At 40.0% G+C, this 16,114-nt stretch overlaps 2 protein-coding genes across 3 annotated transcripts in view; one reads left to right on the top strand and one right to left on the bottom strand.

Moving 5' to 3' along the window:
- Positions 1 to 562: 562 nt before the first annotated feature.
- Positions 563 to 7,444, top strand: LOC118431868 (tax1-binding protein 3-like). The gene is made up of 4 exons (XM_035843275.1): positions 563 to 692; positions 3,188 to 3,301; positions 4,567 to 4,644; positions 4,848 to 7,444. The coding sequence occupies exons 1-4, from the start codon at positions 657 to 659 to the stop codon at positions 4,980 to 4,982; spliced, it is 363 nt and encodes a 120-aa protein (XP_035699168.1). The 5' UTR covers positions 563 to 656; the 3' UTR covers positions 4,983 to 7,444.
- LOC118431864 (WD repeat-containing protein 63-like) overlaps positions 6,179 to 16,114 on the bottom strand; it is a 17,626-nt gene continuing 7,690 nt past the window's right edge. For both annotated transcript variants that reach the window (XM_035843267.1, XM_035843268.1), the window contains exons 11-21: positions 15,311 to 15,490; positions 14,793 to 14,915; positions 14,157 to 14,369; positions 13,857 to 13,941; positions 12,857 to 13,005; positions 12,300 to 12,363; positions 11,488 to 11,618; positions 10,728 to 10,932; positions 10,168 to 10,259; positions 9,150 to 9,272; positions 6,179 to 8,595 (exon numbers count right to left, since the gene is read on the bottom strand). In XM_035843267.1, the coding sequence (XP_035699160.1) occupies positions 8,452 to 8,595; positions 9,150 to 9,272; positions 10,168 to 10,259; positions 10,728 to 10,932; positions 11,488 to 11,618; positions 12,300 to 12,363; positions 12,857 to 13,005; positions 13,857 to 13,941; positions 14,157 to 14,369; positions 14,793 to 14,915; positions 15,311 to 15,490 (1,509 nt within the window). In that variant the 3' untranslated portion in view covers positions 6,179 to 8,451. The remainder of the gene's footprint in view (positions 8,596 to 9,149; positions 9,273 to 10,167; positions 10,260 to 10,727; positions 10,933 to 11,487; positions 11,619 to 12,299; positions 12,364 to 12,856; positions 13,006 to 13,856; positions 13,942 to 14,156; positions 14,370 to 14,792; positions 14,916 to 15,310; positions 15,491 to 16,114) is intronic.

The raw sequence follows: 16,114 nt of genomic DNA, 5'->3' as shown, positions 1-16,114 counted from the left end.
GGATGCTATCTGACAACGGTCTAACCGTAAACAAGGAGATTGACCTCCTTGCCGTAAACAACATTTATCCGGTTGCTTGAAACTTGTGCATTGTGTATGTTATTACCTGAATGACTAAGCCTTCATCGGCGAAAAGCAGGCAATGCCATTATCCCATGAGTTGAACTTCCATTATGTACTTACCTTACTTCCTAAACTTTCATTACCCATCACTGAATGAGAATCATGGAATGAATCTAAAATGATTATGTTTCGCATACATCATTCAATACATTATTTCTTTTATGTGTGTAAATATTTCTTTTGTGTATCACCTCTCCTAGCTAGATATGGATTGGGCACTGCAATTGAATGGCACTTGCTACACCTCTCCCACAGACATAGCGGAGAGGAAGAAGCTTGAAGGGTATGCAGAGGGTTTTATGAAATTGTTCATTGGTATAAAACATGTCTTTTTCGCCCTAGGCAAATTTGAAGGCCATACAAATATGTCACAGGGATCAGGAAACCAGTAAATGTTACGCGAGTTATGTCCTTGGTTACATATGGTAGAATTTTGCCCCGAATCAAGAATCCCGTAGAACCCTTGAAAGACCCTCGCCGCAGGGGGTGCTGGGTATAAAACAGCGTTTCTCCGGTAGTGATATCAGGGCGTCATGGCGGCCGGGTCTCCGATCGGCGGCATTCCTTGCGTGAGTTGTCCCCCTTATTTCCAGGGTTGTATGTCTTCAAGACCTTTACACTTTAAGATCTAACGTCTCGAACTTTCGATTGCGAGTAGCTAGCGTTGGTAAGATTGGGTGAGATCGCTTCTCAAGATGACACAAACATACTACGTAGCCTGGCCCTATAGCTCTCGGCCTGGTCCATTTTTGTGTGCAGTTCGTCTGTCCGTCTGTCTCGGGTATTTCCGTTTTCCCACACAGAGTCTTACTATACACAGACGCTACAAATTATGTAGTACTTAGAAGTCCTAATGATGTACAATTGAAGGGAATAGAGGCTGGAAGAAAGCCGGGCCATAGGTTCTGAGTCTTTGACAGTTCCGCTGCCCCACCCCTTTGTGTTGACCCCACGGTCCTGGGGTCAAGTCCAGGGTTAGGAGAGAGGTGGAGAAAACACAAGGATTTCGAGCAGTGACTTGAGACTTTTATTTCCAATGCGGCGATCATTTCGTCACCGGGCTGGAAAAAATGCACCCTACCCCTTTGGGGCCTCAAACACCCAATGGCCAAGTGTCAAGTTTAAACTTTAATCTTCCTTTAGGGAATTGATATGGAACATGGGAAGTGTGAATCATATCTCTACTGTTGTTCTTAGGCAATTTAATTCGAAAACCAGTTAACTTGAACTGCCCTTTTTTGTTAATGTTAATATGCAAAATGTGAGATAATATGCAAAATGTGTTTATAGTCTTGGCATAGTACACATTGGTTCCAGCAGGCACTGCCTACTCACTGGTGTTATTTGACACTTTGCGTGGTTGAACACATCAAAATATTTTTAACATTAAATTTTAAAAGCCATATATTGCCACCCTTTCCGAGCTAATTATGGGTCTAAAATGGCCTGATACAGTGTGTGATTGCTGCATTTTACATTTGACTTGCGGACAGGAAACAGAATGAAAAGTGCTGAAGCCATATGTTGTACAGATTGTAATCCTTTGAAGTGTATAGCACATTCATGGGGGAGGGACCTCAATGTATAGAACAGGGCCAAACCTTTGCCTTGAACATACTGACTCCAATTGCAGTGTTGTAATCAATCCTTAGTGCCACCACGTCTTTAGTTTGAAGAGACATTTCGAACAAGTGCAGATTTCAGTCTCCTTGATTTTGTATATAACATTCAGACCTAACAGATGGACACTGTAACTTAGTGTATGAAGTTGAAACAAGAAGCAAAACATCTGCTGTTGGGATATTTGTCTTCTTCTGTTGTAATGTTATGAACACATGTTACATAGCTTCAGCCATTTGAGCCAACAAATTTGGCCCACACTTATGCATCCTCCCCCTACTACTGGTACATGTGTACTACTAATTTCTGATACCAGAGAATTAGAAAGGAAAGGATTGATACATTGTAATTTAGTATACTGATACTATACAGCTAGATAACTATTTGTTTTAGAATGCCATAGTTTAAAGGCAGTCACTGCATTGGAATTCAGTTTACCTGAAATTCCTCTTACAAGGATGCTTCCTGACAGGAACCTGTATGTAAGCAGATGGAGTGAAACCCGATGCTAATGTTATGTTGTTGTGTCGGCCGTGACGGATCTTATAGGACATGGATAACAGGAAATAACTTCCTTGGAATTGTTAGGATTTTCCTGTAAACTGCTAGAACATTGGTATTACTATAGTGTTGGTACTGAAGTAAATCAACCCAAAATATTGCTTTCCTAATTCTAATTTTTCATCGCTGGTTTCGGCAGCTGTCCCACTGCCTTTAATCAGGGGAAAGTGATGATCTTCCTCCTTGTCTCATTGATGTGAAACAACAGGATTTTTTACTGTCAATAGCCTTATGCGTTGGAAAAGGGAGGTGAAAGGGGAAGGAAGTGAGATCAGCTGGGAGTCCTTGTGATGGTAATGTGCAGTGCTCTGACTCAGGTGTATTGATTGGCTCTTGTTCTGTCCCAATTCACCAGTTGGATCGGGGCAGTGAGGACAATACTAATCTTAAGAATAAGACAGAGAGAGGGTACGCACAAAATTACAGGGCTGAAAAAGCAAATGAAACAACAGATAGGATATTCCTGAATGTTTCTGACATTCTGAATCTATTTTGTACAACCCTGTTTTCACAAAAAAATCAATCCCAAGAAAGGTTTTGGATAGTTGTAATTGCATTTTAGTGGTGGTTTTATTATTTCATGGTAGGAGGGGAATGATGCATATGTTTTACATAGCAAGGACATTATATAAGAGAATATATGATTATGATATTCCAAGATACATGTAATAATAAAATAAGTTAATATTCTATATGAATTATGATATCTTTAATTTTAGCAGTCTTTAAAGATTGTGGTTGAAACAAATTCTGCAGTACTGTAAAACTACAAGACTTCTATTTTCTGCAAAAATGAAATGAATATTTCAAGGTTTAAAGTACTTTATCTATACAGGTGCAGTAGAGTATGTATTGATCATGACTGCTTGTTTTTCCCCTGCAGCTGCTAATAGAGATTGTGAAGGAGCCTGTGGGAGGGTCTGCAGGGCTGGGGTTCAGCATAGGGGGAGGGATCGACCAGGACCCCAGCAAAAATCCATGGGCACCAGATGACACGGTGGGTTCACTTCTTATATATTATGATTATGCCTGTCACGTCGATGTAGGTTAGACATCCAGGTAATATGACGCCAAAAAGTAGTTACTCAAGCAACTGGATATGGTTTTGGAATTGGTCAGACGCTTTAACTAGTATCCACTAGTTTTCGTCAGTGACACTGGCGAAAATTAGCGGATACCAAGTGGTTGGTTCTGTCTCAGCCGGCACGAAATTGCACAGCATTCTATGACAAATGTCCTGATCACACCTTATCAATTTTTGCCTAGAACTCAACTTGGACAACAACTGTTTTTTGTTTGTTTTTGCCATAAAGATTTACTAATAATTGGTTCTCAGATTTTTGTAGAAAAATGTACAAAAATGTAGGTACAAAAATGTAGGTACATAACTATTATAAGGCATGCTGTGTTAGACCCTATTGCAACCACTGCAACCACAAATGGTCAGAATTCAGGAATGTGTATTTATTTTGTGGTTGCAGTGTTACGGGTCATGTTTTCTCGTAGGATCAACAAAAAAAATTTTTATCACCTTAAATACAATAGGTTTCATCAGCTTACTTTTAACAGCTTATCATCATTCAATTGTGATGCTACATAAGCACCAACTATGGCCATATGTACAGGAATATGCTCTTCCTACTCTGTGCTTGATTAAAATTTAGATCTAAATGATTTGCATATTGACAAGTTGTGCCACTTGACATACCTTCCTTTCAGGTACAGGAAGCAGGTTTGTTTACTAGAGGTGCTCCGGGGCACAGCAAGAATCTGGCATTCATGTTTTACATTGCACACATTCCTGCAAGTGTTTGCTGTTTGCTGTGTACTTTTGACTCAGATATTGAGCCACTGGTATGGTTTGCCGAAAGCTTTAACATTTTTTTTACTGTCTGACAATGAATTGTATTTTCTTCTGATTGAAGAATGTATGAGAGACAAACCAAAAGACATGTCTCGATATGACAAAGCAGCCTATTTTGGAGACGATAACAACAACACTGATCACCGATATAATCAGAGATGGCAGAAACATGCACACACAAAGACACACACACACACTCACATATACACACATATACACACATGCATACATACATACACACACACACACACATGTATATCCAGACATACATAATGTCACAAGCCAAAAACAATACTACATGCAAGAATACTGTGTTTCATTGTCAATGTTGCACTTCAATGATATATTGTTCACATGTACAGTACTTGAGTATGGTCTTTCTTGCTTTCTTACTACAGGGCATATTTGTAACCAATGTTATGCCTGATGGACCAGCAGCGAGGGCAGGGCTGAATCCAGGGGACAAAATATTACAGGTTTGATGTTTCTTTATTTTGTTGGAGTACATGTAGCTGTTCACCTGTAGCGATGATCGGTTTCTAGTACTGATCACTCTCTCTTAAGTTGCAGAAAGTCCATGGCACTCCCTCGAAGTAGGGCAGTAAAAAATGTCCAATTTATAGTGTTGGAAACTACAGTTGAACTTTATCCAGATTGTTGTTATTATCTACCTCCACAGGCCAATGGCTATGACCTGACAATGGCCACACACAAGGATGCCATCAAATACCTGACCAAGAAAAAAGAACAGGTCATACGACTGAAGATCTTCAGACCTGACATCCTGCGAACTCGAGGGAATCCCTCCATGTAACGGTCACTCCGTACCGCGTGGCTGTTGGACCCTGTAGGTGCCTTCTTGTGTAGACCAGCTACGCCTTACAAGAGGGACAGTGTTCGAGAGCTACTGTCTGTTTTATGCCTAGATCACATTTCCAATCTGGGGCCCAACCGGGCAGCTTTCAGGAACAAAAAATATGATATCAAAGACACCAAAATACACAAAACATAAGAAAGGTTGGCATGATTTGTGCTCATTTCTAGGTATTTCTAATTTTCGTTTCTGAAAACAGCCGGGCCCGGGTTTAGAAATGTGACCATACTAGCATTAGCTGTTATGTGTACGTATATGTGTGGTAGGAAAAAATGTTCTGCTGCAACCAGCCAAATTCCTAGCCACTTTTAGAAAGTGGTGTTGCCTTCTGCACCAATTAATGTATATGTTTGCTTGGAAACGAAAGTTTCTTGTCTTTGGGTTTATCTCCAAAATACACGAATGTGCTTCTTTCTATACATGCACTTCCTAGTGGACTCTAATGCTGTATAAATTGTTGCTGATATGAATTATGAGGACGAAACACGGTAGATCTATGAAAGGATTGTATAGGAACACACAAAAGAGTGGAATTCTAGATTTGTAGAGGAATAAAAGTTCTTCGTTGGATTGTTTTAGATCCTATGTTTAGTTGGATTTTTGCATGATTTAGAGTCCACTATGACATCGTCTTTTGTAAGTTATGTCAATGTAGAGTCAGTAAAGTGCCGTGTAGTATTTGCTGCAGTTATTGATAAGTATGCTGCTTTGTTGTACACGTATGGACTATTATTATGACCATTTCATGCTCATTTTAAGTGACATCGAGTGTGACTCCCAAAGATGCATTCCAAAGACATTATGACAAAAAATCTTGATTGCTTTTTTGATTGTCGTCTGTTGCATGAACTGGAATTTTACTCAAACCGTCTTAAGTTTATTTTTTGAAGAGAGAAGTTTTACACAAAAATCTGAAGTGTCAGATTGTACAGCCAAACCACTGTGATACTGTTACTGTCCAACCAACTTGAACAACACCCTCATATAACCACCCAAAACCTTGTCCTTTACATGTACATGGATACAAGCAAGACCTAAGGAACATTCCATTTTTTTGTTTCCAAGTCATACTTTTTCAAATAAGATTTGATGATAGACATTGAGAAGTATTCCTTTTCTGATATTTTTTTATAAAGAAAAGATTACATTGATAATGATACCAATACCTTTGATAAGAAAGTAGAACAAAGAGAATTTCTCTAGACTGCCCCCCCTGACATTTGAAAATAGAATACCACAAAACTGTTAACTGAAATGATGTCTATGACATCTTTATATTTGTCTTTTAATTTTTTAAACTGATACTTATTGATGTACTTGCAGATAGCTTACATGTAATCTTGCAGCCTGGCTTTCAATTTTAATATCATTGCCTGAATTTTCATTTGTGTACATTTATTTCACACATGTATGCTGACAATACAATCCTGACAAGAGCATTATCCTATTTGTACTACTATTTGAAGAACCCAAAGTCACTTGTGCCATGTAAGACATACATGTACCTGTCAAGATTGTAGAAATCTTCAATTTGTATTTCATCATAGGCTGATTTTAATGAGTTGTCACAAACTTTCCCCCAATAATACTTTTTATTAGTATTTGAAAAAAAAGAAGAGCTCAAAATAGTCCCAGAAGTTACATTGTATGGAGCAATCAGTTGATGCCTGCCATGTACACAAATGCACCAAAACATACATATACAATGTGAATACATTTATTTCTCCAGAAACTTCTTAAGTTACAGAAAGCTTCCATGACCAGAATGGTTGTTCACAAAATGTCTTGCCAAGTTAGATGTGGTGATTTTGGTACTACTGAGGACAAGTCTTTTTCTAACCCAGAATGAAGTCTGGAAGAACTGATCATGATCTTCATTCAGCTAAGAAAGTTGAAACAGTAGAACCAATAATGGCACACTGGAAGTTGTAGAATGGTTTAGGCATTTTTATATAACTGTGATTATGACTATTACCGATGTTGTATTGTTGGATTTAAGTAGTGAATGAATACAGTGCCATTTTATCACTTTGTGTAATTTTAATGTGCTGTTGTATGAAGAGAGCCTGAAGTGACAATCAACCAACTTGTTCCATGTATTTTTAGAAGGGGGAAGTAAGCAAGAAAAATTACAATTTCAGTACAACATGAAATGTTTGACTTCAGATCAATGGATCCAAATGGATGATGATTAATGATCTTTTTTAATCCTTTGTTGATGTCTGTGCAGAGCACAAGACCCTGCTTGATGTAACCTTTTATTACCCCATTGGAAAGAGTACTAAGTCCGTGATTTAGACAGTGTTGATGACTAATATTAATGCAGTATTGTGCCAGAGGCCAATTTAGGATGTCTCTTCTGACTAGAAATGGACAAGTGAAATAAAGAGAGAGGTTGAACATATGAATGTTTTGATGGAGTTGTATAAAGAATGTTGGCCGTGGAGGAAGAAATGTGTAACTTAGGACTATGCTCAGTTTGAAAATTAATGTTATTTTACTTTCCAGTCTTGTTAAGAGTTGCCAGTGCTTGTTTTATTTTTGCCATTGCCATTTGTTTGGTTCAATTCATCTTAAACCACCTTGGTTTGAGTTACTGAGGAAGCAGAGTTGAGTATAGCTTTTGGAGCAACTTTATTTACAGGGAAAGTGTGTAATGTATTTTTTTCATAAGGATGCACATTAATCCTTGATGAAATGTATACAAAGAACTAAATGGTCACCAAAAATTTTTTTTCAAAGTTTAATGGTGTACATGTATGATAACATTTCCATAACCTCATTTTCATATAAAAATCAGCCTTTAATATGATCAACAATATTCAGGTATAGTGGCTTCATATAGTGCCAAATTTTACATCAATTAGGTGACATTGGACAACATAGATAAACTACATACACTTTCTTGTACAATATATACAAATTATTAGATGTCCATATTCTCTACAATGCAATCCAAACAAGCCCCAACAAGTGTCCTAAAACATCAACCTTATAAATCTATACAAAAACGCAATACCCCAGACGAGCTACAAGCCCAAATGGGAATGTGTCACGTTTCACATCCTCCTACGCAGGGACATCCAACGGCGAAACTGCCTGTCTGGATGTACCCTGCTGTCTCAACTGTCACCCTTAGTTCCTAACCGCCCTGCTTATAATCATTAATGAGCTTACCCTTATATATGCAAGACCCCTTTTCAAAGCTAAAAGGCCTATTCTCTGATTGGCTGACAGCTAATTTGTGGGGGGACGTCCACAGGAACTAAGAGTGACAGATGAGAAAGCAGGGTACATCCAGAAAGGCGGTTTGGCTGTTGGATGTCCCTGCATAGGAGGATGATGTTTCAGTGAAATTTAGACAGTAGTTTTCACAAATCAGCTCTAATAGCCATGAAGAAGCCATGCTTCACTTCTCAGGCAGAGGCTCATCCTCTTCCTGTTTGACCCCCAGTGAAATTAGCAGCTCGTTCTCCAGTTGCAGATACGCCTCATATTCTCTTCTCATCTTCTCTTGAACCTGCTCCTCATTCTCCTCTGCAGGGGGTGGGGCCTAATGGATGGAACAGCCAGTCAATATCTATATAATTATGATATATGTAACCTTTACAGATATGATATTTTGGGACTGCCATTAAAATGACATAGGCAAGAGAAAGTATCTTGAGTTAACATATTTGTTTCTGAATTACACCGGCTCCACTTTCACTCTGCTAGTTGTGAGAGAAAAAATGCAATGCATCATCATTTTATGCAGCTCATAAATACATGTATCAGAAAAATTGCAATGATCCTTTTTATATCACTATGTATATGTACTGTGAAGATGAAATTAGTTGCCTATGATTTGCCAAAAAGTAGTTACTCAAGCAACTGGATATGACTTTGGAAACTGTCAGACGTTTCAGATAGAATCCACTATCCTTCCTCAGTGACACTGAAGTGATCTGGGAGAAATTGGTCTTTTGTACCCTAACTATGAATGAAGACAATTTTTTTTGGATGTCCAATAGGAAACAAAGTCCAGCTGAAGACAATTAGTTACCTTCATGTATGACTAGATCTACTGTATCTACTGGTTACTACAACAGATAATGGGTTCCTTACATTCTTGATTCGCTGTTCTTCTGCATCGATATCTCTCTTCTCCTTCTCCCTGAACAACAGCCTGTCCACATAGTACTCCAGCCTCTTCTCTTCCCGCTCAAAGTAGTTCTCGATACTTGTGGCCTGGGTAGGAGAAGAAAAGACAAAAAGATTATATTACTAGTAAGGCCACGTTGATTTGATTATATGGATGACATCCGCGCTCGTACCAATTTTCGGCCATTTCCACAAAAAAAAAAAGTTTTCGACCACACATTGAATTGTGCAAAGCAGCTGTAAATTGAGCACAAATATTCCGTAGATCGAAAAAAAGTATCAGAAAACAGATAAATAATGCCATATATAGAATGCCAAAATGAATCTAAAGTCAAAGAATAAGATGTGAAAGAAAGGAAAGAAAAAAATCTATTGTTGGTTGGGGGAGGTACCAGTACAGAAAATTCAGGTCCAGAGGATCATGGTATACCATACTATGTGTGTTTAGTCCTATGTTCAGCCTTCCTGGCCACTTTGATTTCATACTGAAGACAACTTTTTTTTTGGCCAAACTTTTTTTTTATTCGCTCGCTCGCATCAGTTTTGGAGTTCCCGGAGGATGTCATCCATATAATCAAATCAACATGGCCTAATCAACATCCAGGATCTTAACAGCCCATTGTATTATAGTACTTTGAAGAAGCTCTAGTTTGAAGTGAAATATTTACTAATGTGCACATGTATGCAATACACAATCATGTTAACCTTGAAGAATTTTACATTAACTTTTGCTTGCTCTTTTACATTTGTATATGCTGTCACTTTTGATTAACATGTACCCTGGCATTCTCAATAAGATTTAATGAAGTATTGAGTATGCAAGGGAAGATAACTAATTTAACAACCACCAAAATATGTATTATCCCACACCACCTCAAGCATTGCCTGAGTGCCAGGTAGTAATCGGATGGCACCCAGGCAACCCCAAGCTTTTCTTAGACCACCTTTAAGTTTCTTGTCCAAAATGACTGTTTCTGCTCACCTCATTGGAGGATGGATGTCGCAGGTTCCACGGCACCTCCAGGATGTGTAATGTACCCATGTCATCAGATACGGCCAGCAGCTGCTGCTTACCTACACAGGGCAGCAAACATTTAAAGGTTGGGATATTTCTGAAAAATAGCCTCAGCTGGTATTCTTGGGCACAAGAAAAAGTGATAACAGTTCAACCTGTGCAACATCTTTCTTAATCAAGTTCATTGAAAAGCTGTTTTAAGAGCTTGTGTCTACACAACAGTTGGAAGGCCATGGTGCTGAGCAGTCTCTAGATTTTGGTCCCTTATCTCGGAAAGGTATTTCACTGAAGTTGCAGTGCGATAGCTGAGTTTCTGCAGCCAAGCAATTTGACAGAGAAAAATCTTTTTAAGCCTTGTTTGTTTTCTTGTCTTTCTAGTCACAATGCATTGTACGTTTTGTATGATACTCAAGGTTAACACAAATTGAATTGAACACCAACGTACTGCAAGATACACCCATAAGCAACAATATTGAATCAAAAGATGAATGCTCAGGAGCCGATAAACCAGTGGGCCTGCAACTCACTTGAGATCTGCCAGGGGAAGATGCGCGTGATGCTGCAGGCTGTGATGTTCTGTGTCAGCGTGGGTTCGTGGGTCTTGTCCAGGAGGTCCCACACCTCCACGTTCCCCTCCTCCGTGGCGATGAAGAACACGCCCGGCCGGGTGGGGGACCAGTGGGCCGCCGTGTACTTCTTCTGGGAACAGCAGGAGGACAGGAGGGGGCCCAACTGGGGGGGATGGAAAGGGTGGGGTCAATTTTTGACAGAAATTTACACAAAATATACACATAACTAAAGAATATAGCTTGGGAAGCTTTCGAGGTGCACTCTGTCCCTTTATCAACCCGGTAGATTTCATCTTAGAGTTTACTTGTTACGTGACAGCTGATGGACATTGTCAATTTTGTGAAATGTACAACACTCAGCTTACAGTACTTTAAGTTATTTCCATAAAAAATTGTGTATTGTTTCTGGTGTGTCTATGTGTCTGTATGTTTATGTTTCTGAGATTTGTGGTCTGCATAACTTTAGAGCCTCTGGATGGATTGTACTGATATGTAGTATGTGAATTGGGGCTGGGAAGATGAATGTCTAGGTTGATTTTGGGATTTGAATCACGACAAGTCATGAATGTTCTTCTTCTTCTTTTGTTTGAGGCTGCCCCCTCATCATATTGAGGATTCTGCAGCCTGTTTTTGGCTGATACCAAATGGAAGTTCGCCATGTTCCCTCATGTGATAGAATTATGAAAGTGATGTTTATGAAGGAATAGAAATTCCATACTTGATTCTCCTCCTTTAAGATGGAGAAAGTCCAGCCCCCGACACAGAGGATGATGTTCCTGAAGAAGAAGGACCTCTGCAGGGTGTGAACAGGGCCGCCATGAAGGGCGCTGTACCAGGAAGGCTTGGGATCTGGGGGGAAAGATGTAACACAAGTCTAACTTTCATAATCATCATCATCAGTTTAACTTGAAAGTTCATCTGTGTTGGTACAAGTCATTCTTGAAATAGTTGAACTGTAATTTCCAACACCAAAATTGGGCCATAGACTCCCTGCAACCTATAATCCACTGCTTACTGAGTCACGTGTTCTATCTGCATAACGTGACGTCATGACAGCAGTGGATTGTTCATTCCTTGACAAAGACTGATGCTGTGCAGTCGAAAATTTGGGTGAGTCCAATTTTGGTACTGGAAATTACAGTTCAACTATTTCAAGAATCATCATAATTTGTCGACTCTGGGGGAGGGTTGGGACGCGTTAAGTCCGTGCATGTACCATGCCAGTCTGTATCTTACCTTTAACCAGGAAGGCTTGGGATCTGTGTGAAAAGGATCAAAGAAGTAATACTAACTGCTGTTAACCTTTATCTGCAGGGTAACCTAAATCCACTGTTTTTCGAAACAGGGTACTTAGGGATATCAAGACAACAGACAGTGGTTCTCAAACACATTTTATGAATATTGAAATATGAAACCACTGAGCATAGACTTGATATCCCTGTTTTTACAAAGGTGAACTAGCACTACTTATTTCTTTATTAGTCTTTGATTTGTAAAAAATGATGTCCCATCATTAACTCCTCAACGTACTTGTGAGTTTCCCAGAGTCTTGATCCTTCTCGATCTTCATGTCTGCATACGCCACCTCTCCGTCCTGCACAAACACAAGGATGTGGAAGAAGTGAGAATTTAATTTCTTGTAGCACTCAATCCTTGCAGATATCACTCTACCAACTATCAATTCAAATACATATCATTAACAAACTTGTGCAATGATATTGAGTAAAGATACTCTTTTTACACAACTACAGCTTTATATCCACCGAAGTTTCGGTGATTTGGCGGTTCACATTATGTAACAGCAATATGTATCGCTGCTTACAAATGCGATAACAAACGCCAAATATTTACATATATATATATATATATATATACAGTGATAGTTTTCCAAATTTTCAATGCGGTCTTAAATGTAAAGGAGCAATATATACATATGCAGTAGTTGTTAAATAAATAAACGTTAACAGCCAGAGCAACTTCTTAATAATGCGGTCCCAGAAGTGGGGGAGGGATACTCAGGCATTGATTTAAATCATATTCTGATATTCTTATATATTTACTATAAATAAACAAATAAAAACATGTACCTCAGTTGAGACATAAAACTTGGTGGTGACCCCTTCCAGAGGTTTCTGGTCCTTAGCTGAGCGAGACCGCCCAAACCCTCCCATGGTGCTCTCTCTCCTCATCCCTCCTCCCATCGCCTCCCTCTCCATCTGCTCAATCTGCTTCTGAACTGGAGAACACAAGTCAACGGCAGTTAGATCAACCTGTTGGATATCTGTGGGGTTGTCAGTTGTACTGTATGAAGGTCACGCTAATGAGCAAATACTGTAAAGATATTGATCATATCCTTTGCAATACTGTAAATGCAGAAACTTTTGCGGTGGATTAATGTTCGCGGTTTTCGCGGCGGCTGCTTCACCGCGAATTGAAAACCACCGCGAACAGCAAGAGACTACAGTGCATGGTGCTACCGCGAAATTAAAACCACCGGGAAAAGTCCATTCTCCCGCTCCCGCGAAATTAAATCTCCGCGAACTTAAATGCATTTACAGTAATTGTTTTGTGATTGGAATTGTCGTCGGGGTCTTTCCTTGGTGCTGAAATGGTTAACAAAGAGGCTACATTTTCATCTGAACATATACTTAGCATAGTCCTGTTCGAACACTCGGGTAACATGGGCTTTTGCTGTAGATTTGTGATGATGGGAAATGTCAACGGGGTCTTTCCTTGGTGCTGAAACGGTTATCTAACAACCTACAGCTCACTGGGTATCTATACACATGTTGAACAATAACTGGGGATGTCTTTGTGTGTATAATAAGAGACTGCGAATTCTTACCATGTGCCTTGTGTATGAACTGTAAGAAGTCTCACAATGTGCCTTGTCACATTAGAAATGACTGTGCGAACTGTAAGAGACTGAGATGTCTTACCGTGTGCCCTGTGTGCTAACAGTAAGAAGTCTTACCGTGTGCCCTGTGTGCTAACAGTAAGGAGTCTTACCATGTTCCCTGTGTGCGAACAGTAAGAAGTCTTACAATGTGCCCTGTGTGTGAACAGTAAGAGACTGAGACGTCCTACCATGTGCCTTGTCACCTTGTCTCTCCTTGATGCTGACTTTGAGGGGGGCAAACTCCCCGTTGGTGTCAGGTTTTGGCAGGGACACCTGGGAGACAACAACAACAACAACAACAGCAACCTGTTAGATACAATGCAATCAATGCAAATAATCTATTGCATTACCTTTGTATGTACAATCATGCATATGGGGTCATACTGTCAGGCTGGTAGCACAATTGTTGTCTTTTTTTTTTCTTAAATTGTTTTTTTTTCATTCTCATTCATAACCACAGACTAAAAGTAGAGAGAGGTACACTGTACCTTGAGAACCGGTTTCCAGGACAGATCCAGGTGTTTGAAAGTCGCAGGGGTGCCCAGGGGGTGGGCAGCTTCCTGTTTCTTTGCCTCCAGGGGATTGAGGGTGACTTTAGGAGCCCGGGTGTCCCACACCATGACACAGCTGTCCCCTGCACACGTCAGGATCTGGCTGCAGTCGCCGTGCTTGTTGTACACTGGGAGGCCATATCTGTTGATCTGGAGATGGGGGGAGGGGTGAAATGGATGAGAAATTGTGTTGGAAGGAAAATGAGAAAAACTGCACTAGACAGATTCAGTTATGAGACAAAGAACAAAAGTAAAAAAGAATCCCATATCCAGTACATAATGTCAATTATTTCATTTGCAAAGTATTATTATGTTGGTTAAGACTTTGTTCCAACACAATCAACATAGATAACTGTTCTACTGCTTTAAAATTTAAATCACAATAACCTACATGTAGGTCATCTGACAGATGGTAGGAGTTGGCCAAGTTCCTCATTGAGAATTGTTACTTCGCAGTTTATCTAATCTTCTGTTAGGAAGGGAAAGGCAAGCTAATAATACTGGCTAGGTTCCATCCATTGGTGCAATACCATGCAATTCTGCCAGGGGGCGATGGTAAGAGCAGGAGTTTACCTCAAAATGATCGGGGATCCACTGTATGTCTGTGATGGACAGGTGATGACTGTTCTCTATAGACGACACGGCACAGTAGCGGATAATTGGGATGGCCAGGGCATTCTCATCTTCAAAGCCAGGCTGGATGAAACAAAAATGGGAGGTTATGCTAAAGATGTACCCACAATCTAAAATGCAATGATCATAATTGTACCTCATGAGACATTGAGACATTGTTTATGAAGGAGTGGCTTGTGCATTATTCCTGTGAATTGCTAGAAGGTGTACAAAGGAAAATGAGAATAACAACGTATAACTGAAGCATCAGCAGATTATGACTGCATCACTCGCTTTATCCTCATCATCTTCAAACTTTTGGAAGAAAAAAATGAAGATACTGATTGTTGACATTTAAGACAATGTGCCCTTCCCAATTGTGAGCTTTGGTAATGCCTACATTTTTATTCAAACACATTGAAAAACAATAAGTATTGAAGACAAAAGAAATTGGCATCCGCCAGGCCTTCCATTCTTACCAAAGCATTCATGGAGTTCTGCTTGAGTTTGCCACCTGACCGTGGGTTCTTCAGCCTGTCAAAGTACTGAGAGATGTCCCACAGAACCACCTGACCGTTGATACAGCCGCCGGCGATGATGTTGGGATCAGAAGGGTTGAACTGGAAGGAGAAGATGTCGTCTGGTGCCTCCAACAACAGCTGGAGTGAAAGTAAGAGGGAACAAAATTAGTAAATTTCTTCTGTTGGCTATACGTGAAATTTATGAGACATCACTGTATAATTTAGCCTGGGTATAATCTGGAAAGGAGTTTGCTCCGGTGTTCATTATATACTATATACAGTCGCTTCTCTGTGTTTCCGTCTGGGAACGCGGACCATCTTAACGTCTGGAATCGTCCAAATTTTGGAAGCAGGCGCTGATTGGTCCCTACACATGAGCGAAATATGGAATGGATTCAAGTGCTCGTTCGAACAGACGTTCCAACACCGGACAAGCCCTCCGCCCGCTCGTGGGAGGCCTGTTATCATCGAACAAGCGCTCTAGAACCTATTCCTAGATTCGCTCATTAACTGACGTTACCGCCAAACGGTTTGAATACGCACATCTCCAGATGGATAGCAGAAGCGAACGTAGGAGCAAACTACTATCCGGATGGTACCCAGGCTATATAATCATATAATCATATAGTGTGTATAGTCCAGTGGTCATTGACCCTGCCTCTAGACCAAAAGGTAGGGAGTTTGAATCCTGGCTGTTGTTGCTCACCTGATGTGCATGCTACCTAGAATAAGTGGGAGAATAGCTCTATGTAGAGACCATTT

The sequence above is a fragment of the Branchiostoma floridae genome, chromosome 15 (genome assembly GCF_000003815.2).
Source record: "Branchiostoma floridae strain S238N-H82 chromosome 15, Bfl_VNyyK, whole genome shotgun sequence".
Lineage (NCBI taxonomy): Eukaryota > Metazoa > Chordata > Leptocardii > Amphioxiformes > Branchiostomatidae > Branchiostoma > Branchiostoma floridae.
The sequence above is the reverse complement of the archived record's forward strand: the minus strand, read 5'-3'. Positions and strand labels throughout refer to the sequence as shown.